Source organism: Castanea sativa, chromosome 11 (assembly GCF_040712315.1).
Source record: "Castanea sativa cultivar Marrone di Chiusa Pesio chromosome 11, ASM4071231v1".
NCBI classification, from domain to species: Eukaryota; Viridiplantae; Streptophyta; class Magnoliopsida; order Fagales; family Fagaceae; genus Castanea; species Castanea sativa.
In genome coordinates, this window is record NC_134023.1 from 8824827 (window position 1) to 8849723 (window position 24897).

Consider the following 24897-nt stretch of genomic DNA (forward strand, 5'->3'; position numbering starts at 1 on the left):
GCGGTGCTAAGGTTGCATAGTGATTCATGTCTAGGCAAAGCAACAAACACACTTTGATATTTAACAATAAATAAATAAAGCAAGTAGTTTCAATGATGGTTGAGGTAGACATGATTCAACATATTTAACAATTTTTTAACCACCGCACACCCTTGGTGCGATACTCACTTCACAAGTATAAGTACTTATAGGGTGTGAGAGGCAATGGTCGTGGTTCAAGTCTCTAGGAAGGACCTTCACACACATATACACTTAGATTAGGCTAGAATAGAAATTCTATCTTCTATAAAAAAATAAAAAAATAAATAAAACAATTTTTTAACAAAGGTGTACCAGTATAATATATTTAACAATTTTTTTAATACCATTTTGAGTTTATATAGATTCTAGGCTAACCTTCAAATAATGGAGACACCACATAATTTTTTTCGGCCCACTTAGTTCTTAATTTGTACCTTTAGGGTTCTATTGTTTCTTTCTTTGTTCTTATTTTTAACAATTGAGTTTCTATCATTTAGTAGGACATAGAATATGTGTAGATTGTGGTGATTATTTTAAAAATTTGCTACCAAATAATACTTAACCCCTCAATAGGTAAAAGAAAATTATTCACCTAAAAATAATAACTTCTTTCTTACCCGTAGCTAATTTAATTTGTTTCACTTATGTCAATTAGGCTAAAATAGAAATTCTATCTTCTATAAAAAAAATAAATAAATAAAACAATTTTTTAACAAAGGTGTACCAGTATAATATATTTAACAATTTTTTAATACCATTTTGAGTTTATATAGATTCTAGGCTAACCCTCAAATAATGGAGACACCACATAATTTTTTTTTTGCCCACTTAGTTCTTAATTTGTACCTTTAGGGTTCTATTGTTTCTTTCTTTGTTCTTATTTTTGACAATTGAGTTTCTATCATATAGTAGGACATAGAATATGTGTAGATTGTGGTGATTATTTTAAAAATTTGCTACCAAATAATACTTAACCCCTCAATAGGTAAAAGAAAATTATTCACCTAAAAATAATAACTTCTTTCTTACCCGTAGCTAATTTAATTTGTTTCACTTATGTCAATTAGGCTAGAATAGAAATTCTATCTTCTATAAAAAAATAAATAAATAAATAAAACAATTTTTTAACAAAGGTGTACCAGTATAATATATTTAACAATTTTTTAATACCATTTTGAGTTTATATAGATTCTAGGCTAACCTTCAAATAATGGAGACACCATATAATTTTTTTTCTGCCCACTTAGTTCTTAATTTGTACGTTTAGGGTTCTATTGTTTCTTTCTTTGTTCTTATTTTTGACAATTGAGTTTCTATCATATAGTAGGACATAGAATATGTGTAGATTGTGGTGATTATTTTAAAAATTTGCTACCAAATAATACTTAACCCCTCAATAGGTAAAAGAAAATTATTCACCTAAAAATAATAACTTCTTTTTTACCCGTAGCTAATTTAATTTGTTTCACTTATGTCAATTAGGCTAGAATAGAAATTCTATCTTCTATAAAAAAAAAATAATAAAACAATTTTTTAACAAAGGTGTACCAGTATAATATATTTAACAATTTTTTAATACCATTTTGAGTTTATATAGATTCTAGGCTAACCTTCAAATAATGGAGACATCACATAATTTTTTTTCTGCCCACTTAGTTCTTAATTTGTACCTTTAGGGTTCTATTGTTTCTTTCTTTGTTCTTATTTTTGACAATTGAGTTTCTATCATATAGTAGGACATAGAATATGTGTAGATTGTGGTGATTATTTTAAAAATTTGCTACCAAATAATACTTAACCCCTCAATAGGTAAAAGAAAATTATTCACCTAAAAATAATAACTTCTTTCTTACCCGTAGCTAATTTAATTTGTTTCACTTATGTCAATTATATAGGCTGCTACATCATACAACCAAATAAAAATTATAAATTTTCTGTCAAGCATTTTATCAAATACTATGGATTCAAAATAAAATATATGATTACTCTTGGGCTCTTTGCACTTTGAATCCCACAAAAGTTTTGCCTCCATTGGCGCTTTGAATGTGACCCAATCCATAGAGATACATGTATTTGTGCTCCGACTACATGTGGCTTGGAGGAGCTTGATTTATTGATTAAGCTTGATTTATTGATTAAGCTTCTTCCTCATTGATCTTTCTACCTGCCCAACAAAACCAGATTAGTTACTCAACCTGTCTTTGCCTTAGGGTCTAAATATTACCCAATTCAACTAATTTTCTTAATCACATCCTCATGTAACATATTTAAATCACTCACCAAAAGCCAAATCATGAATTACAAAAACAGTGTGGCTCAGTAAAAATCTCAACCAGTAAATAGTTCAAATGAAAAGAAACAAACCACCATCTAGTTCGATTATCAAAAACCCATTACCAAACAACAACAAAGAATGAACAAATTGAGTATTAGTATTTTGTATCCCTTAGATACTGAAGAAGGGTTTGATAAATTAGAGGCTGGTGGCATTTTCTCCTTGTGTTTAGTGACTTTAGTCCCCGGCCAAAACATGGTAAAGTTGAAGCTTCAATCTACCCGAGTCTATCTTCCCTTAAACATTGCAAACCGTAAACTTAGTATCCCAAATAAAATTTTGAAAAAAAAAAATTGAAAGAAAGAAACAAAGAGAGAGAGTTGGCAATATTTATTTATTTATTTACAGACACTAAGAAAGGAGCTTTTATCCATGAACTCAAAGAGGAATCGTTGATCCATCAATATATAATTTTCAAAAGAAATAGGTACAATAGTGTGCGTTTAATTGAAAGGGGAAGTGAAAGAGTTTTTTGTTTGTGTTTTTGCTAGAAGAAGTGAAGAGTTAAGAAAGAGAATGAATGAAATTTAAAAAATTTAAGATGGGTTTGATCTCAACAGAAATTACTTGGAAAGTATAATATTATTGTAAAGGTGTAATAGTGCAAAGCTTGGTCTCACTTTGCCAGGTGCTTATACATATTGTGCATTTAAATTTGAACGGGGAAGTGAAAGTTTTTTATTTGTCCGGAAGAAGTGAATAGTTTTTTTTTTTATGGAAAGAAGTGAAGAGTTAGGAGAGAGGAAGAAGTGAATTGATTTTTGATGAAGCAATAAGTGCTAAACATAAAAGCTGCATTGTTTTAATTTTTGAAGTTGGAAAACATTATTTCATAATAAAGAGGATTGCAAATAACTCATATAGAGCGCCACATGGCAGAACCTCATGCACTCTCGCATGAGGTCTCTGCTTTTATATATATATTGATTGATTATTTATGAACAAGTTCTTGTGATTTTAGAATTTAAATATAATTGACTATTGATTTAAAGAGCTGGAGAGAGGAGACAGAGCAAAAAAATTGCTGACATTGTGTTTAGATCCAGAACAGAAATATGCTATGACTATTTGATATTTAAAGAGGATGAGATTCCTTATGTTCACCATACCTCTTAATATAAAGAGGATGCTAATACGTGGAACACAAAATGCTAGATTGAACTATCAATTAACAGTAAGACCTCTATTGCAAGGAAGAATGGCTGCCTCTGCTCTACACCCAAAATCCAAGTACCTCAGTCGCTCAAACAGCTTGCCTTCCAAACCATACACTCTCATTTCAGAGTTTGATGACCACTTGTCCAGATTGAGGGCTTCCAAATCTGCTTCTTTTTCACCTTCATTAATACACAACAGACTGAATGGCATCCAGGATTTACGTGATTGTGTCAATAAATTGCTTCAGCTGTCATTCACTCAACAAGCCTTAGCGCAAGAGCAGCACAAGACATTGGTTGATGAACTGTTACATGAATCTCTTAGACTGTTGGATCTGTGTGGAATCACAAAGGATGCCTTATTGCAGACAAAGGAATGCACATATCAACTTCAATCAATCATGCGAAGAAGACGGAAGAGGTGAAATGGAGCTTATAAGGAAGATTGGAAAATACTTGGCCTCCAAAAAGGTGGCCAAAAACGCAATTCACAAGGCCCTAAAAGGCACGGAAAGCCAGTGCACCAACAAAAACCAAGAGATTTTGAGCGTGGTTAGCATGTTGAGGGAAACAGAATTGGTCACCCTCTCAGTGCTTGAAGCCTTATTATCCTTTATAGCGGGGCCAAAGTTGAGATCAAAGTCCAACAGCTGGTGGTTTGTTTCCAAACTGGTGCACCCAAAAAAGAATGGTGTGTGAGGATCCAAAAACAAACACAAATGAACTTGAGAAAGCACATGCGGAATTGCAATTTCTTATTGTTCACATTACAAGAAAATCTGATTGCGCTGTGCATCTTGAGAACATACAGAACTTGCTGGAGAAATCAGAGTCAAGCATTTAGGACCTTCAAAAAATGCTTGAACAACTATTTAGACGTTTAATTAAAACCAGAGTTTCCCTCTTCAACATCTTCAACCACTAACCCAAAAGTCATGGGCAACCATTTGTTTTTCCTTGAATTACAGAAAAGTCATTGAGATCAATAGTTGATACCTGTATATGAAATAGATCTACAGCGTAATTTCTCTTCTAGTTCTAAATCAATATAGTATAATGTAAAATCATTGCAATTGTATTTGCAATTTACCCTCTTCTAGAGGATTTACTTTAGTGCTGGAATGTTAAAAAGTACTAATATACCTTGTGCCATTTTAATATCTTCTAATTCCTTTCCAATACCAGTAAACCTTTAAGACGAGATGTCAGCATGGTTTTAACAAGTTTTGGGAATATAATATTGAATGTTGCCTTAAATAAATTATAGTACATAGTTTTAACAAGCTTTTGAGGAGATTTCTCAATGTAGCACCCATAATAAATATGCTTTCTATTAATAGATTTTCTTAATACTCTTGGGGATAAACTTTGCCTGCATAAAATATTCCAGGCTTATCCCTGTTGCCCCCAAAGGTGAGCTCTTTAGGTGCATCGCATTTTGCCATCATATTTGTGTTTAACTTGGAAATCTTTGGCTGTGATATCTACAGGAAAGATTTAGCAGTCACCAAGACGCAACATTCATCTTTCCAAGTTAATTATCAATAATATAGTAATAGTCCCTAATCCTGCAGTTGACTTCATAGCTACCGTTAAAAGATTAAAATTAAAATTCACCACCTTGTTAAAGGATCAAAAATAAACCAGGAATTGGTTAAAGGATGAAAACTAAGCAAATTCTTTTGGTCAAGTATAACTTTTCCTTGGTGATAATCTATCTTATAATTGAATTGAAGGACAATGCTTCACCACGACACAATATTGTTCTGACACACTACTATAAAACAGATACTAGCACATAATTGAGACTCAAATTTCTCATGTCTAGACTTTATTTAGGGGGGGAGAGCGGGTGGCTGGTTTGGAACTCATTCCTGCAATTCTATTTATTAAATTGTCACCTGTTTTGCATTTAATAAATGAATACATAAACCAGAAATGCAGACAACCGCATAAGTCAATTTTACAAAACACAAAAATATCACCACTTTCATCATAACCTGCCATTAAAATGTGAGATACTGGTTATGCAAATGTGATTCATTTCCAAGGACCCAGTCTCCACATAATACATATATAATTATTTGAAGATGGATTAATGAAGACAATGCTCAACATCTATTGAAAAAACAAAACCAAAATCACACTTAGTGCACATAATTTAATAACAGTTTACAAGAATTTCCACAGAAGGAATCTGTCAGCATAATGACAATGGACTACAAAATGCTTACTTTTTTATTTTGGGTACCATTTGCTGGAATTCTGTGGAATATCATATAAAAGGAGTCCTTTTATAAAGCAGTTGAAGAATCAACCGAGACAACAACCTAAATATCTTTACCGTTATGCAGTAAACTGGGTGCTAGAAAAGCCCTTTGTGCAGGGGAAGGCTTCATGCTGCTTAGCCCATAACCAAAATGAGACCTTGTTCCTCTATGGCATTTGTATCCTACTTGATCATAAAGGATGGTATAATTCGAGCTGCTAACATTTCTGAAGTAACATAAATCGCCATCATATTTGTACACTTGTTGTGTACTGCCCAATCCACTGACCACCAAGTTGTTCTTTACAGCCATATAGCCCTGTCCATTCTGCACATTTCTGAGAGAGCCCTCTGAGAATCCAAAACCAACATCCTTAGACTTCTTCTCAAAAAATCCCAAAGTGACATTTTCAAGAGATACAGAAGTTCCATTTCCATCATCCAATTCGTTGTAGTATAAATAAAGGTCGAATTTTTTGTGGGATTCTGTTGAGTAAACAGAAGATGATGGCATCTTTGCACGAACACTGTCATTGAAATGGATTATTTGATTCACAATCTGCAAATCCCCATCACTTTCTATCAGCATTGAATTATTGTACCTAAAGTTTTGAATCCAATTTGTTGTGATATTCCCATGGGAGGACTTCACCCATCCAGTCGAGGATATGGACCTGGTTACACTATTCAAAAACGTCCCATTTAAACCCTTAAAGTCAGATACTAAAGAAACAACAAGAGGCGAGCTAACATGCTCCAAAAGCCCCGCTTCAATTTCTGTGCTCTTGCTGTCCAACCAAAGATGCAAGTTTGCATCAACGTACCAAACATTCAAGGCATTCGTCACACTAAACCCAAACTTATGGCTCTTTCCATCAACTATATTCCCTAAAAATGGTGTAATCTCAATATTATAAGAAGGGAGATCAAATGATCCGATACCAGTAATGGGCCTCCATAAAAGGGGATTAATCCCTCCAGTAAAAATGACAGTAAATGGCCAAATTGCACCGACCACCTGACCATCAAGACTAACTAAAACCTCCCTAAAAGGCCCATTTCCGGCTGCACCCGTAAGATTGGTTGCCTCAATGTACTCATTGTAAAAATTTGAATACCAAAATTCATCATTCTCATGAAATGAAACATACACCTCCAACACAGCTCTATAAGCATTTTGTGGAATCTTGAATTCACTCAATGCAATATCAGTGGAACTCTCAATTTCAAACCACAACCCATCATTCAGCGGAAGGTTCCGCGAAAAGGGTATGATTAAATCAGCCGGGGTATGGTATTTAGACACTAAAGCACCCAAATTTGACACATCATTTTCTTCAGCAGGATAAAACTGAATAGTTATATTCACATGGTACACTCCAGTATAAGTTTTAGTAACAACATTACCAAGATAAACAGCAAGTGTTTGATTCTTCATGAGTAATGAATAATACCTTGTAATGTCCTTCTCAACACTCCAAACAATCCCCGTAGCCCTTGGCTCAGCTGTGCAGCTACGAAATAGTTCAGCCCCACCAAGCCAAACCCCAAAAATCCGGTCATATTGCCTACCTTTGCAAGTAGCATTCCATTGGAAGACAATCTTGGAAAACTTCTGAGATGGGCAGTGTGAGGGAGGTGTGTAGTTTGCAAGTACAGGAGGCTTGCCATAAGTGTAGCCAAAGTCATGCTGGAGGATGTTATAAGAGCAAGGCTTTGTGTTGGGGAGTTCGATGGGTTTTGTTACTTCAAAGAAGAGAGTTGGTGGGGTGTCATTGAGAGGTTGTTGTTGTGACTCAGAGAGATCTAGCTCTTCTCTAAAAAGGCTTTTCTTGTGGAAAAGATTGGCTGTGGAGAAGAGGGGGTTGTGAAGGAAGAGGAGGAGAAGGAGAGAGTAAAGCACAGAGGAGGCCATGAATGGTAGTTAGAACTAAATTGAAACTGATGGGTTTTCTCTCGGTGGAGACTTTTACTTTACTTTGTTTGGAGGAGTATGAAAAAAGGTTTGGAAAGTTTTGGACTTTTCTTGTAAAATAATTGATCGGGAAAGAAGGAAAAAGAGGACGAGAATTTTGAATTGGAAAGTAAAACTCTGGTGCAAAATGGGAAAGGCCTGAGGATTGGTCTGTATGTCTTGTGAACATTGTTATGACCAACTGTCAAGTCCTAGTCCTAGGGGAAAGTGAAATACAGAATAACTAGAAAACAAAGATTACAAGACAGATCTCCTTCATAGTGATTGCTGATCAGTGAACAAGGCAGTCTTCCAAGGTACATTCATTGGAATTTACCGATTTATGATTAATAAAATAAAATAAAATAAAGAATGCATGATTACTCTTCCTAAAAATTAAATTATGTACTAAATAAAGTTGTTATTTTATATTTTCTAAAATTTAAAGTTATGATTGCGCAGGCTACTTTCATTAATTAATAAATTAATTTTATATTATTTGTTAGATTATATTCCCTTAAATTAAGGGATATATTTAACAATTATTTAATTTAGGTAAAAATTTATTATTTAAACTTCTACAAATTTAAATTTTATCGAAACTAAAAGTCTATTATAAAAAATTCTAAACTTTAATCTTAAAAAACAACGAATGTTTTCTTTCTTTAAAAAAAAAAATCACGTTTTAATTTTTGTTCCAACTAAAAATCTATTATTAATATTTTAAGAACAAATAAGTAATAAGTTAATTGTATATTACTTTTATGATATAGTTCCTTAGATTAAGGGGTAATATTTAGCCATTTTAATTTAATCAAACATATTTTTTAAACTTCAAAAATTCTAAACTTAAATCCTAGATAAAAACTCATGTTTTCTTTCTAAATATATAAAAATTTTAAAAAAATTCTACAATATGGTAAAGCCACTTGATATAATCACGGCCTATAAGTCCAACTTTTATTATATAGTATATGATTTCAACAAATTTATATTCTATTTAAACTAAAAATATATTATAAATAATTATAAATTTAATCACGTTTTCTTTCTTAAAAAAACCCCATGTTTTGACTTCTACTCTAACCAAAATTCTATTATCAATACTAGTCTCTGAGAATGCGTTCAGCGTGTGCTTGTAGGCTCTTCTATTTTTTATTTTGTAAAAAATAATAATTTGCATCTATTATAATTTAAATATATATATATATTTTTTTTAAACAAATAAAAATGATAAATTTTAGAGATAAGCAGTAACTGTAATTTCTTTTTTGAACGTGAAAGAAAAAAACCTTAATTTTTAAGAAATATCTTTTTGAATTCAAAATGAAATTTGTTAATTGACATTTATGACCATATTTCTAAATGAAGTTACCATTCATTAATGAAGATATTTTTGAACCACATAAAAGTCCAGTTGAATGAAAAGAATCCTCTTATATGTAGTATAGATTTTAAGAACAACTAATTAATAAATTAATTTTATTTATTTGTTATGATATAATTCCTCAAATTAAAGGATAATATTTAGCAATTGTTTAATTTAGATAAAACTTATATTTAAACTTCAACAAATTTAATTTCTATTCAAACTAAAACTCTATTATAAAAAATTCTAAACTTAAATCCCAAAAAAAAAAACCTACATTTTCTTTCTTAAAAAAAACATTTTGATGTCTACTCCAACTAAAAGTCTATTATCAACATTTTAAAAATAATTAATTAGTAAATTATTCTATGTTATTTGTTATGATATATTCCCTCAAATTAAGGGATAACATTTAACAACGGTTTAATTTAAATAAAACTAAAAATCTATTATAAAAATTTTCTAAACTTAAATATCACACAACTCACATTTTTGTTTTTGTTTTTGTTTTTTTCCCCACCAGTTGCATCTTATTAAATTAAAATTTTATTAGGATATTATGCTAAAACACTTTTGACTAAGGGATAAGATTTAATAATAATTTAATTTAGATAAAATTTTATCATCTAAGTGTGCGTTTGGAATAAATTTTTCAGCTTATCTTCACTTTTAGCTTATTTTTGCTACTATTCTCACTACACTTTTTAATGCTATTCATGGGTCTTATTGCACTTTTTGATACTATTATTGGGTCTCACTATACTATTCAACATATTTTTTTTAACATTTTTTCTACACTTTCAGCAAAAAAATTTTCAATTTCAGCTATATAAGCTATTCCAAATGGACCCTGAGTTTTGAAGTTTGAATTCTACTCCAACTAATAGTTTATTATCAAAATTTCAAAACATATATATATATATATATATATATATATATATATATATATATATATATATATATATATATATATTAAGTCATGACTTTTTGATATAACACTCGTAACCAATAAAGTCATCCATAAAATTAAATTCCACATATCACACCCCATGTTTTTGTATTTTTTCACTTGTTTTTCCCAAGTTGCAACTTATGCTTATCGTTCATCACGCTTATTTTTTTTAAGTTAATAAATTCATCGTACTTATTGTTCTTTGTTTCTAAACTTGCACGAAGAATATTATGCCAAAAGAAGTTTACTATAAAGAAGCAAAACAATGGACACCCATTTAAGTTCTCGATTCTCTTATATAAATTTTTAATTTTTTTTATATTCTCAATTTTTGAACTCTTTTTTGTATGTTTTGAGTTTGGGTTTTGATTATTATATTTAATTTTTGAGTGTGTTGGTTTTTTTAATTAGACTATCATTAGGAAAAAAAATATGTATTGAGGAACTATTTTGTTTATTATTATTTGTGTTGGCTATGGCATAACCCAAATAGGATTGATCAAACACATTCCATATCTCATATTAAGAAATTAACACAAAGCAGTTTGAGAATTTAAAAATATAAAAATAGATAAACACCGATAATGTCCAAACTCTACACAATCGGAACTTATTTTAGAATTTATTATTACTTTTATTTAATTATTTTTTTTAAAAATAGCTTATATATGAATCTTCATCAAATCGTGCATCGTACAGGAATGATACTAGTAAATAAATAAATAAAATCATATTATGGTAAGTATATCTATATTTTTGTCAATAATTTATTCACTTGTAGTTTTTATTTATTTATAGAATTTCAATATATAATGTCTGCTCCTAATGATAGCTATCACATCAAGACACTAATAATTTTGTTATGTGTAGGCAGAGATTGGGGATTGAACCTCATATCTCTTATTCAATTATCAAAGATTTTACAAGTTAAACTAAACTTATTCACTTGTAGTCTTGTACACACAAATTCACTATGATTGCATTTTTTTCAATATTTGTACATAATATGACTCTAGTTTAAGCATTATTCATTATTTTGGTCCTTAACATTTACCCTATGTGTTAAAATGATTCATAAAGTTTCAAATGTGTCAGTTTAGTTTTTATTTTAGAGTTTTATTGTGGTTGTTTATTTGAATTTACAAAAATTTGTTTCTCAAGTTTTGATTCATTTTTACAACTATACCATAATTCAAGAGAATTAAGATACTAACTAAAACTCACAACTTCGACATAGGTTGAATAAAAGCAATACTATAAATATATTTGATTCATTAATTGAAATACATATTTTTTAAAAAAACTTTAGGACACTTGGTACGTCATGTGGCATAAAAAATAATATTTTAGTATTACCATTAGTGGCATTGACATCCTTTTTTCTTTTTTTTTGAAAGAGGGTTAAAGTTTCAATTTATAGGGTCCGCTCTTGATGATAGTTATTTATCATCGGATTAAGACATTAAAAAGTTTTTGGTATAGGTAGAAATTGAACCTCAAATATCTTATTCAACCATCAAAAACTTTACCAGTTGAGCTAACTAGAAACCCACGTATTGACATTCTCGTTTACCATAGAATTAGATATTTATTGCAATTTCCAGAAACGCAATGCCATTTTTTATTAATAAAAAAAGACAATAGCAAACTGGTCCGGCTAGTTTGTACTGTAATCAATCTATTTTGGTAGGACATAATCGATTAAATGTAATAAAATCATATTAGAGTCCTTAATTATGTAAATATTTATTATTAATATCATTGAAACAATATTACTAGCTATTAGCAAACCACTTCAAATATTTTAGTAAATTTTAACTGAAAAAGAAAAAGAAAAGAAAGAAAGAAAAATTGATACCAACAATTAAGCTAAGAATATTAAAATTGTTGTTTCTATCTAAAAGATTATTGCAACTTGATGCAACCACAAAAATATCCAAATGAAATAATGAATATAAACTTATACTTATTATATATATATTAACTATTTATTTTTTAAAATACTTTTGATAATAATTTTTTTTTTGTGGATAATTTGATAATTACAACTGGTGATGAGTTATTTGAATTGTGCATATTATAATCACATAAGGAGCTCCTATTAAATTACAAAACTCTTGGCATAATTTTTTTTTAATGAAAAAGTCAAAAGATGCCCTAAAGCATTTGTTAGTGAAGAATCTTTTAATTGTTTAGGGTTGTTTAATTTGGGTTTGGCTTAGATAAGAGTAATTCATAGTTAGACCCACAATTCATATAAGAGAGAATACTCATTTATGGTACTTGAGTATTTAATAATTTTCTTTGAGATAGAATGATTTGATAATGAGTTTTAATCTACACATTTTATTTAATTAGTAAGTGATGTGATTTTTTTTTTATTAAAATAAAATGAAATTTCAATTAAAAAATATCAAAGGTAAGCCAAACCTATTTCTGATTAATACCTACCCATGTAAAGTAGGGTATGTTGGAGCATTTTAATATTAATTAATTAAAATGAATAAATATTACAACATAAATTTAAAGATGTTGGAGAGAATATAGAAGATGAGGAGTTAGTGAAAATATTTAATCCCACGTTGAAAAGGAGAGAGACTATTTTATTCTTTTTAATTGTGGTGATTAATGGGCTAATATGAATTGACTTAAATATTGGGTTAGATACGTGCGTAAGGGGAGGTAAAAGGTGGAAATGGAGGTTGTTCTAGCTATACAACAACATTAAGATATTAGTTGATTTAGGCCCTGTTTGGTTTTTTATTTTTCATCACTCTTCACTCAATTTTCGTCACTCATCACTCATTATTGAAAATACCCCAACTCCCTACACCCCACCCGTTTGGCATCATCACTCAACTTGTCATCACTCAATATTTTTCAACTGTTTGTGGGCCCCATATCTGTCACTTGGTCAGAGCAAAGCTGTTTTGTTACCCACAGAAGGTTTTCATCCCATCGTTTTCTCTTTTCTCATTTCCCCTTCCCCCTTCAGCCCTGTCACTCTCCCAAAGCACAAACCCGAACCCATAAAAATTTCTCAAGGTCCCTTGCCTCGTCAGGACCGTCACTAGTGAACAACACTCATCTCTCTAACGTGTATCGGTGGCTCTATTTCCTCCGTCATGACCCAGTGGCGCCAATCGGCATTCTCTACAAGTCATTTTAAAACAAAATTATCTAGTGCTCTAAGTACAATAGATCAAATCAGATGCTTACCCATGGGTTGAAAACCCATAGCCACGGGTTTCAATAGATCAAATCAGATGCTTACCCAAACATCAAACAAAGAAAAAAAAAATAGAGAAGCACAGGTTCACCACGGGTTGAAAACCCATAACCACGGGTTTCAATAGACCAAACTAGATGCTTACCCAAACATCAAACAAAGAAAGAAAAAAAGCAGAGAAGCAAACTTTCATCACCACGGGTTGAAAACCCATCACCACGGGTTGATACAGTTAAATCAGATGCGAAAACCCAAACATCAAACAAAGAAAAAAAAGGAAAAAAACCAGAGAAGCAAACTTCTCATCACCAATTCTTGATTCAATGTAAAAGATGCGAAATACCTTGCTATTTCCAACAAATCAGATATATAAATAGCTCAAATGTAAATAATACCTTCATATTTTTGTGAAAAAAACTAAGAAAGAGGTCGGGGAGATTGGTTTGGTTGGCGCGTGAAGCACTGCGTGACTGTGACACGGCGGCGTAGGTTGGCTGAGCTCAGATCGGTGAAATAGTGCGTGAGGAGGTGAGGGCAGTGAGAGATTCTTTTAGCTTGTGGTGGTACTGGAATGGAGATGAGAGAAGTCTAAGATGAGAGGGTTCTGCTTTACTGAAGAGAGCCGTTGAAGAAAGCATAAAAAGTAGCGCCTCACGTGTATTGCTCTGATTGTGGGACTAGGTATGTAGTTTTATGAAAATGCCATTAAAAACAGAGTTACGAAAACTAAAATCACTCAAAATGTGTTTTCAGTTTCCATAGCTCATTACTAAAAAATCAAAAAATTGAGTGATGGAAACAAAATCCAAACGGACTTCTCAGCTATAAATCCCACTATTTTTGAGTTATGAGTTATAAAAACAAAGTTATAAGTTATGGAAACAACAAATCCAAATAGCCTCTTATACTCTGACTAAAATTTTATTACTAATAGGGCTCATCGATTTTATTACTAAAATACTGTAGCAAAATAATTTTTTAATGTGTAAAAAAACATGTCCCATAAACAGTGCACCAAGCGCTGGTCTTTTAAAAAAAAAAAAAAAAAATAACGCAAACGTAGCCCAGAAAACGGGGATCCAAACGGGCAATAATAGGGCTCATCGTTAAAACGTGGCACAATCCCATTGGTGACTATAGTCAGCAAAATCACCAATAATAATTCTATAAATACTGCACCTCCCAAGTCCTCATCCTTTAGCTCTTCATCTTCTCACTTTCAGAAAAATCTCTTCCCAATTTCTCTCTCTCTCTCTCTCTCTCTCTCTCTCTCTCTCTCTCAAGGTAAAAGCCTTTCTCTTTTATTCTCTAATTTCAGTTTTCAATTTCAATTTATTAAATAAAAAATTTAAAGAAAAATTTATCATATTGATATTTGTAAAACCTGTATCGATGTGTAAATTACTTATGATTCATATCCCAATTAAATTTTTTTATTTTATTTTTATTTTTATAATTTGGTTGAAATTTCGATTAGGGTTATGCTCGTTTTGGCTGATTGAATTTTGTTAGATCTTTCCGATTTTCCAGTTGATTGCAATACGATTTGTTCTTTTTGATCTTGTGTTTGTGTACTTGATTGATAAAAACCAATTTTTAGTTGTAAGATTCAAAGAATTCGATTAGGGTTTGCAATATATATATAATCTTCTTGATTTTTTTTTTCTTTTTAAATTTTGTTTCTTTATTCTTTTTGTGTATTATATGGGATATAGACGTGGGTATTTTGATGGGTTTGGTTTGGTTTGTTTTTCCCTAAGGGCTTCAATCTTATAAGTGTAGTGGTTAAACAAACAGTTGTTTATAAATTCCAAATCGATTTAAATTGAGACGTTGATTTTGATTTCATTATGGTCTAGTTTGTATTATAGACTCAGCTGACATGAGTAAAACTTAGGTTTTGGCCTGTTTGCATTTACCATTTAGATAAGAATAGTGTTATCTTTGCCAAGAACAATTAAATTCAAAACAAGCAAGTGTTTGAATTCAACTGGAGAACCTAATGTATTGGACTTAAGGTAATTTCTTAAGTTTTATCCATAACATATATGTTTGACTATCTTTATTTTATTTGTATAATTTACTCAGAATTTGAAAATATATTAACTAACAATAACATGTGATGGATGATTTTTATTTTTATTTTTTGAAAATATAAGCATATAGAAGATTGTGGCGTTTCCATTTGAAATATGGTTTTGATGATTTCTTAATTTAATTTATTTTAAAATTTTGGTATGCATTATTATAACGTGTGGGATCATTCAAACCAACAGATGCAGATCTTTGTGAAAACTCTCACTGGAAAGACCATCACCCTTGAGGTTGAAAGCTCCGATACTATTGACAATGTGAAAGCGAAAATCCAGGACAAGGAAGGAATCCCACCAGATCAGCAAAGGCTCATTTTTGCTGGTAAACAATTGGAAGATGGTCGAACTCTTGCCGACTACAATATCCAGAAAGAGTCCACCCTCCACTTGGTGCTTCGTCTCCGTGGTGGGATGCAGATATTTGTCAAGACCCTGACTGGAAAAACCATCACCTTGGAGGTGGAAAGCTCGGATACCATTGATAATGTCAAGGAAAAAATACAAGACAAAGAGGGTATCCCACCAGACCAGCAGAGGTTGATTTTTGCCGGCAAGCAGCTTGAAGATGGTCGTACCCTTGCAGACTATAACATCCAAAAGGAGTCTACCCTCCACTTGGTGCTTCGTCTCCGTGGTGGTATGCAAATTTTTGTTAAGACTTTGACAGGTAAAACAATAACATTGGAGGTGGAAAGCTCGGATACCATTGACAATGTCAAAGCAAAGATCCAGGACAAGGAGGGTATCCCACCAGACCAACAGAGGTTGATCTTTGCGGGCAAGCAGCTCGAAGATGGTCGTACTCTTGCAGACTATAACATCCAGAAGGAGTCCACCCTCCATTTGGTGCTCCGTCTTCGTGGTGGCATGCAAATTTTTGTGAAGACCTTGACTGGAAAAACTATAACATTGGAAGTTGAAAGTTCTGATACTATTGATAATGTCAAGGCAAAGATACAAGACAAAGAGGGGATCCCTCCGGACCAGCAGAGGCTGATATTTGCTGGCAAGCAGCTGGAAGATGGGCGCACTCTTGCTGATTATAATATCCAAAAGGAATCGACACTTCACTTGGTGCTTCGTCTGCGTGGTGGGATGCAGATTTTTGTGAAGACATTGACTGGTAAAACCATAACTCTGGAGGTGGAAAGTTCTGATACCATTGACAACGTAAAAGCTAAGATTCAGGACAAAGAGGGTATTCCACCCGACCAGCAGAGGCTGATTTTTGCTGGTAAGCAGTTGGAGGATGGGCGGACTCTTGCAGATTATAACATCCAAAAGGAGTCAACTCTTCACCTTGTCCTTCGCCTTCGAGGTGGTTTCTGAGGTAGTTTGTGGTGTAGTTATTTCGATTTCTGTGGTTATGAGTCATTCTGTTAAGTTCGGTGGTCATGATTAGTTTTTGTTGACCATTGTTTAATAGCTTCTAACAAGATTCAAACTTGCTATGTTCTATATGATTTGGTTAATAATTTCATGCTGTTTTTAATATGGTGGTTAAATTGGCCCCATGAGGTCATGTTGTTGTTGCTGTTTAGTTTAAAATAAAGTAATTTTTATGCACACTTGTTGTGCTGCTCTGTGTGTTTGTTCATCTTGTTCATACATATTTGTGTTGCACTCTGCTCTGTGTTGGTTCATCCTGTATATACATATGTCATACTATGTGTTGTACTCGCTGGATTTAAATTTGTGTTGCACTCTGCTCTGTGTTGGTTAATATTTCCTTTGTTTTTTTATTTTTATTTTTTAATTTTATAAAGATGCTAATAGAGAGTGCGGATACTGGTGGGGGTCAGCATATACTAATTACTGTGGAATGTCTAATGTTGGCTCTGTTGCAGTATGTAAAAGATGTGGTACAAAATGACCTTTCTTTTGGAACAAGATGTGGTACAAAAGATGTGGTACAAGATGAAAATTGCTTGCTAATTTTTTGGAATTTTTTTTTAATGAAAAGATGGAAATCTAATTAAACAAAGAGAGTATACATGTATGACGTCGAAGGCTCAAGCCTTTCGGCTAGACGGGGAAACCGCACATATAGATTCAAGACAACACCTCAATCCATTACTTGCAAAAGGAAAATAGGCCCAATAGGGGTGGCAGTTGGGCAAGTTGTGTTTATTTGGGTCGAGTCATAATGAGTTGGGTACATCATTATTATCCAAATACTCATTTATAACCTTTATAAATATAAATTAAATACCTATTGTCCACCCAACTTATTTAATTAATCTATTAACCAGTCCAAATAAAGTCAATTGTTTTATTTATTATTTTTAATAAAAAGATAAAGAGGAGCAAACTATTTTAAGAGTTTGAAAACTCCTACTTGTCTTATATTTTCCTCCACTTTCTCTTGAACCAAATCAAGCAGAGTGAGAATGAAAATGGCTAGAGTTTGAGGCTTACCCTCTCTTCTCTTTGATCTGAACCTCTTAGAATGTCTTACAGCTTATTAATGGTTGAAAATGGCTGTATAATTGAACAACCTCTTAGCCACCAAGATAATACGACTTACAAATTATAGGCATTCTAAATGGGCCATGCAATGACGGTTCATAGCTCCAACTGCTGCATTGCCATTTTCTCAAACATTTCTCATGCCAAAGCATGATAATCTTGCGCTCATGATGCACATTTCAGTAGTTTAGCTTTGACAAGAGCCCATACATTTCATGGGAAAGTGGAATCCGGTAGGATATTTAACACCATTTTTTTTTTCCTGGGGGGGCAAAATTTTGAACGTTTTTGGGGGACACAAAAATTTTGCACTTTTTGGGGGACAGTTAGAGACCAATATCTTTTCCAAATTTCCCTCTTTACACTTGATTGTGAGTTTTCAACTGCACATATTTTCCCTAAGATCAGGGTTTTTATATCAAGCCCCACTTATTTTGTTTAACTTGGAAAAATAAGAAAATCATATAGGAAATTACCTCATTTTAAATGTAAAAAGTTTACAATAAATAGAAAATAACTTTATAAGGTCTTGGTCCTAGGTACAATCTAAGAATTACATGACTTTAATCATATTTTCATTCTATAAAATATAAATTATATTGAATAAAAGGTTAATTTATGAATCTTTGATCTAAGTTTGGAGACTAAGTTACGAGGTAAGAGTTTATTAAGCACTTACCTGACATGCTTGACCGGTCTTTTAGACTATTGTGGCTAACGTCATGTCACATCACTCAAACAATATGTCAAATTTAAGATTTCGAGAAACAAATATGAACAAGATTATCATATGATTCAAAACATGATTCATTGCATTTATGTATCATATGATCTAGCATGTGAGCATCTCAAGAACATTGTATGAACAACATGACATTGCATACGAATTGCCTCATAAAAATCATGTAATCGTGTGAATCAAGGATATTCATTTTACATGTTATGCAAACCTGATTATTTCAAGATGGATTAACGAAGAATTTCATTTTGGAAGTCTTTTTTACAAAACACAAAAAGATCAGCACTTTCATCATTACCTCCCAATATAATGCGGGACACTGGATATGCAAATTTCCACCTAAAACATTTGAAGATGGATAAATGAAGAGAGTCTTCATCTATTGGATAAATAAAATGAACAATTTAAACTTTTCACTGTTATGAAGTAAACTGGGTGCTAGAAAAGCATTTCGAGCTGGGATAACAATGCATTCTGCTTAAACCAATGCAGAATGAGACTTTCTTCCTTTATGGCATGTGTTTCCCACATCATCGTAAAGGATGGTATAATTCAAGCTGCTTACATTTCTAAAGTAACATAAATCGCTGCCATCATATTTGTATACTTGTTGTGTACTGCCCAATCCACTGACCAACGAGTTGTTGCTTGTAACCAAATAACCCTGTCCATTCTGCACATTACTGAGAGAGCCCTTTGAGAATCCAAAACCAACATCCTTAGACCTATTCTCAAAAAATCCCAAAGTGAAATTTTCACTACTTACAGAAGTTCCATTTCCATAATCCAATTCGTTATAGTATAAATAAAGGTCGAATGTTTTGTGGGATTTTGTTGAGAAAACAGAAGATGATGGCCTTGCATGAACAGTGTCATTGAAATGGATGATTTGATTCACAATCTGCAAATCCCCATTTCTTCCCATCAACATTGAATTTTCGTAACTAAAGTTTTGAATCCAATTTGTGGTGATAATCCCATGGGAGGATTTCACCCATCCAGTTGAGGATATGGACCTGCTTACAGTATTCAAAAACGTTCCATTTAAACCCTTAAAATCAGATACCAATGAAACAACAAGAGGCGAGCTGAAGTGCTTCACAAGCTTCCCTTCGATTTTTGTGCTCTTGCTGTCCAACCAAAGATGCAAATTTGCATCAATGTACCAAACATTCAAGGCATTCGTCACACTAAAACCAAACTTATGGCTCTTTCCATCAAGTATCTTCCCTAAAAATGGTGTGATCTCAATATTATAAGAAGGGAGATCATATGATCCGATAGCAGTAATGGGCCTCCATAAGAGGGGATTAATCCCTCCAGTGTAAATGACAGTAAATGGCCAAACTGCACCAACCTCCTCACCATCAAGACTAACCAACACCTCCCTAAAAGGTCCATTTCCGGCTGCAACCGTAAGATTATTTGCCTCAATGTACTCATTGTACACATTCGAATACCAAAATTCATCATTTTCATGAAAAGAAACATACACCTCCAACACAGCTCTATAAGCATTTTGTGGTATCTTGAATTCACTCAATGCAATATCAGTGGAATTCTCAATTTTAAACCACAACCCATCATTCAATGGAAAGTTCCGCGAAAAGGGCATGATCAAATCAGCCGGGGAATGATGTTTAGCCACCAAAGCACCCAACTTTGACACATCATTTTCTTTAGCAGGATAAAACTGAATGGTTATATTCACATGATACACACCAGTATAAACTGTCGTAACAAGGTTACCAAGATAAACAGCAAGTGTTTGATTCTTCATGAGCAATGAATAATACCTTGTAATGTCCTTCTCAACACTCCAAACAATCCCAGTTGCCCTTGGCTCAGCTGTGCAGCTACGAAATAGCTCAACCCCACCAAGCCAAACCCCAAAAATCCGATCAAATTGCCTGCCTTTACAAGTTGCATGCCATTGGAAAACAATCTTGGAAAACTTCTGAGATGGGCAATGTGAGGGAGGTGTGTAGTTTGCAAGAACTGGAGGGCTGCCATAAGTGTAGCCAAAGTCATGTTGAAGTATGTGATAAGAGCAAGGCTTTGTCTTGGGGAGTTTGATGGGTTTTGTTACTTCAAAGAAGAGAGTTGGTGGGGTGTCATTGAGAGGTTTTTTTTGGGACTCAGAGAGATCTAGCTGATGTCTAAAGGGGCTTTTTTTGTGGAAGATTTTGGCTGTGGAGAAGAGGGGATTGTGAAGGAAGAGGAGGAGAAGGAGAGGGTAGAGCATAGAGGAGGCCATGATTGGTGGTTGGAATTGGATCGAAACTATTGGGTTTTCTTTTCTTTCTTAACTCTCTTCTTGATGGAGACTTTTTACTTTACTTTGAGTATAAAAAAAGTTAGTTTTGGAGTTTCTTGGGAAATAATTGATCAGGAAAGAAGGAATATTAGACAGAAAAAGATAACGAGAATTTTGAATTGAAAAGTGAAAATAAAGTGCAAAATGCCAACAATATGGGAAGGCTTAAGTGGCTTTACCAAATTGGTCGTTTTGTTTTGTTAACCTCGGTATGGACAACTGTCAAGTCCTAGTCTTAGGGGAAAATGAAGTACCTAGAAATAAAGATTACAAGACAAATCTCTTTTGCTAAAACAAGACACATGGTGAACAAGGCAAGTCTTACGAGGTACATTCATTGCTATCTATTTTTAAGCTCATAATATTTTGTCACATCAGTTTTTTAGAAGAGTTTGTTCTCCACAGACACACATAGACACTAGTATTATTCTTGTGTGATGCATTACTTATTCAAGTAATTTCACTGCATATTTAAATGAAAAAGCCTTAAATTTAACGATTAAAAACAATCCAAATAAATAATTGATAGCATATTTAAGTGATAACCTCAATTCAATAGTTATGAAAAATCCAAATTACTAAACATTAAAATGTATAAATGAGAATTGAATTTTTTTTTCTTTGTAACTTTTTCTCAGTCCTTGACAATAAGTTTGCATTTAGAGTCCATTTGGATAGAATTTATTACTGAAAACTAAAAACACTATAGCAAAATAATTTTTAAATGTGTGAATAGTCTACGAGACCCATTTTTAATGAAAAAGTACATAAACAGTGTCATGAACAGTGCCGTAAGTGGGTGAACAGTAATTTTTGTCCCTCAAGAGCTGAAAAGCTGCCGCAGGAAAAAAAGAAAAAAAAGAGCTGAAACGTGAACGTGGAAAACGTAAGCACAATAATTTGTATCCAAACGGATACTTATAATTGAAAATAACTTCATTAGCATTGACATACGAAGAATTTCAAGAGATACTAACAAAGAATTTCATTTTGCAACTTTGTTATACAAAACACAAAAAGATCGCCACTTTAATCAGAACCTCCCATTATAATGAGGGATACTGCTTATGCAAACCTGATTCATTTTCGAGGACCCTGTTTCCGCCTACAAAATTTTTAATTATTTGAATGGATTAATTAAGAGTGTTCATCATCTATTGGAAAAACAAAACGAAAAATCAAACTTCTTTACTGTTATGAAGTAAACTGGGTGCTAGAAAAGCCCTTCAAGCAGGGAAAGTCTGCATATTGCCTAACCTAAAACCAGAATTAGACCTTGTTCCTTTATGACATTTGTTTCCCAGTTCATCATAAAGGATGGTATAATTCGAGCTGCTTACATTTCTAAAGTAACAAAAATCGCTGCCATCATATTTGTACACTTGTTGTGTACTGCCTAATCCACTTACCACCAAGTTGTTCTTTACAGCCATATTGCCCTGTCCATTCTGCACATTTTCAAGAGAGCTCTTTGAGAATCCAAAACCAACATCCTTAGACTTCTTTTCAAAAAATCCCAAAGTGACATTTTCACTCGATACAGAAGTTCCATTTCCTTCATCTAATTTGTTGTAGTATGAATAAAGGTCGAATTTTTTGTGGGATTCTGTTGAGAAAACAGAAGATGATGGCATCTTTGCATGAACACTGTCATTAAAATGGATGGTTTGATTCACAATCTGCAAATCTCCATTGCTTTCTATCAGCATTGAATTATTGTAACTAAAATTTTGAATCCAATTAGTAGTGATATTCCCATGGGAGGACTTCACCCATCCAGCTGAGGATATAGACCTGCTTACACTACTCAAAAACGTTCCATTTAAGCCCTTGAAATCAGATACCAAAGAAACAACAAGAGGCGAGCTAACTTGCTCCAAAATCTTCCCTTCAATTTTTGTGCTCTTGCTGTCCAACCAAAGATGCAAATTTGCATCAATGTACCAAACATTTAATGCATTCGTCACACTAAACCCAAACTTATGGCTCTTTCCATCTATTATCTTCCCCAAAAATGGTGTGATTTCAATATTATAAGAAGGAAGATCGAATGATCCAATACCAGTAATTGGCCTCCATAAGAGGGGATTAACCCCTCCAGTAAAAATGACAGTAAAAGGCCAAATGGCACCAACCACTTGACCATCAAGACTAACCACAACCTCCCTAAAAGGTCCATTTCCTGCTACACCTGTAATATTATTCGCCTCAATGTACTCATCGTATAAATTCAAATACCAAGATTCATCATTCTCATGAAATGAAACATAGACCTCCAACACAGCTCTATAAGCATTTTGTGGAATCTTGAATTCCCTCAGTGCAATATCAGTGGAGTTCTCAATTTCAAACCACAACCCATTATTCAATGGCAAGTTTTGCGAAAAGGGTATGATCAAATCAGCCGGGGAATGGTATTTAGACACCAAATCACCCAACTTGGACACACCATTTTTTTCAACAGGATAAAACTGAATAGTTACATTCACATGGTACACACCAGTATAAGTACTAGTAATAAGGTTACCAAGATAAACAGCAAGTGTTTGATTTTTCATAAGCAATGAATAATACCTTGTAATATCCTTCTCAACATTCCAAACAATCCCCGTAGCCCTTGGCTCAGCTGTGCAGCTACGAAATAGCTCAACCCCACCAAGCCAAACCCCAAAAATCCGGTCAAATTGCCTGCCTTTGCAAGTTGCATTCCATTGCAAGACAATCTTGGAGAACTTCTGAGATGGGCAGTGAGAGGGAGGGCTGTAGTTTGCAAGAACTGGTGGCTTGTCATAAGTGTAGCCAAAGTCATGTTGGAGGATGTGATAAGAACAAGGCTTTGTGTTGGGGAGTTTGATGGGCTTTGTTACTTCAAAAAAGAGAGTTGGTGTTGTGTCATTGAGAGGTTTGTGTTGAGACTCAGAGAAATCTAGCTCTTGTCTAAAGAGGCTTTTTTTGTGGAAGAGATTGGCTGTGGAGAAGAGGGATTGGTGAAGGAGGAGGAAAAGGAGAGAGTAGAGCATAGATGGGGCCATGAATGGTGGTTGGAATTGGATTGGACTGTTGGGTTTCTTATCTTCTTGGTGGAGACTTTGTTTTTAAGTACAAGTTTTGAACTTTCTTGAGAAATGATCAAAGTAATTGATAGGTAAAGAACGAATTGACGGAAAAATATAACGATTTAACGAGAATTTTGAATTAAAATGGAACATCATTGCAATTGTGCAAATCAGGAAGATTTGAGTAGAATTGTAACGCCCAGCCCATTAAAAAAGAAAAAGAAAAAAGAAAAAAGAAAAAAGAAAAAAGAAGGAAGGTTCAGATATTTTTGGGACCACACGTCACACCTACCTTATCAACCCCCTACCACATATTTCACACACGGTCATGGTTTTAAAAACTAAATGGGAGTCTGAACCATTTTTTTTTCAAAATTTTTGGTTCAATATGATTTTTGACCGGTTTTTTCCAATTTTTGATCGGTTTTCATCGATTTTAGGGGTTTTTACCAGACCAGACTGGCTCCCAATTTCCAATTGAACCGGTTGGACCAACCGATCTGGTTTGGTTATTAAAACATAGCACAGTATCTCTTTTATCTCTTTGACCGGTCAGTGCTATTCTTACTCATTTGTTTTCCTTCTTTTTCACGTAAACACTGCCTCACACTCTCCCACCGGTGCCACTTCGTATCACCATTTTCATTGTCATTTTTCTGGCAAAACTATCGAAAAATCTTAGGAACTTCTAAGCATTTTCACAATTTTTATTTGAGGTAAAGATTTTTATTTTTTGATGGGTTTTATGCTTTTACTTGAGGTTCTTTTAATCTAAGCTTTGATAATAATATTCATGTGATTTATGAGCCTTGGAAGTGATATTCATGTATTTATACGTATGTGTTTTGCCTTGGTGGATTTATTTGATGAGTGAGTTTATAGGTTTTACAATGGTGGTTATCTAAGTGGTGAAGATTTGAGGGTTTTGGTCTTTTAA

At 33.1% G+C, this 24897-nt stretch overlaps 5 protein-coding genes across 5 annotated transcripts; 2 read left to right on the forward strand and 3 right to left on the reverse strand.

The window, feature by feature from the left end:
* The first annotated feature begins 3554 nt into the window (after window positions 1-3554).
* Window positions 3555-3938, forward strand: LOC142616017 (uncharacterized). Its single transcript, XM_075788910.1, has one exon. The coding sequence runs from the start codon at window positions 3555-3557 to the stop codon at window positions 3936-3938; it is 384 nt and encodes a 127-aa protein (XP_075645025.1).
* A 1674-nt stretch (window positions 3939-5612) lies between these two features.
* Window positions 5613-7942, reverse strand: LOC142614524 (peptide-N4-(N-acetyl-beta-glucosaminyl)asparagine amidase A-like). Its single transcript, XM_075787057.1, has one exon. The coding sequence runs from the start codon at window positions 7695-7697 to the stop codon at window positions 5844-5846; it is 1854 nt and encodes a 617-aa protein (XP_075643172.1). The 5' UTR covers window positions 7698-7942; the 3' UTR covers window positions 5613-5843.
* Window positions 7943-14495: 6553 nt separating this feature from the next.
* On the forward strand, window positions 14496-16962 carry LOC142614527 (polyubiquitin). Its single transcript, XM_075787060.1, has 2 exons — window positions 14496-14556; window positions 15561-16962. Exon 2 carries the CDS (start codon window positions 15563-15565, stop codon window positions 16706-16708), a length of 1146 nt encoding a protein of 381 aa, XP_075643175.1. The 5' UTR covers window positions 14496-14556; window positions 15561-15562; the 3' UTR covers window positions 16709-16962.
* Window positions 16963-18746: 1784 nt separating this feature from the next.
* LOC142614526 (peptide-N4-(N-acetyl-beta-glucosaminyl)asparagine amidase A-like) lies at window positions 18747-20892 on the reverse strand. The gene has a single exon (XM_075787059.1). The coding sequence runs from the start codon at window positions 20842-20844 to the stop codon at window positions 19066-19068; it is 1779 nt and encodes a 592-aa protein (XP_075643174.1). The 5' UTR covers window positions 20845-20892; the 3' UTR covers window positions 18747-19065.
* Window positions 20893-22064: 1172 nt separating this feature from the next.
* On the reverse strand, window positions 22065-24174 carry LOC142614525 (peptide-N4-(N-acetyl-beta-glucosaminyl)asparagine amidase A-like). The gene has a single exon (XM_075787058.1). The coding sequence runs from the start codon at window positions 23934-23936 to the stop codon at window positions 22131-22133; it is 1806 nt and encodes a 601-aa protein (XP_075643173.1). The 5' UTR covers window positions 23937-24174; the 3' UTR covers window positions 22065-22130.
* Window positions 24175-24897: the final 723 nt, after the last annotated feature.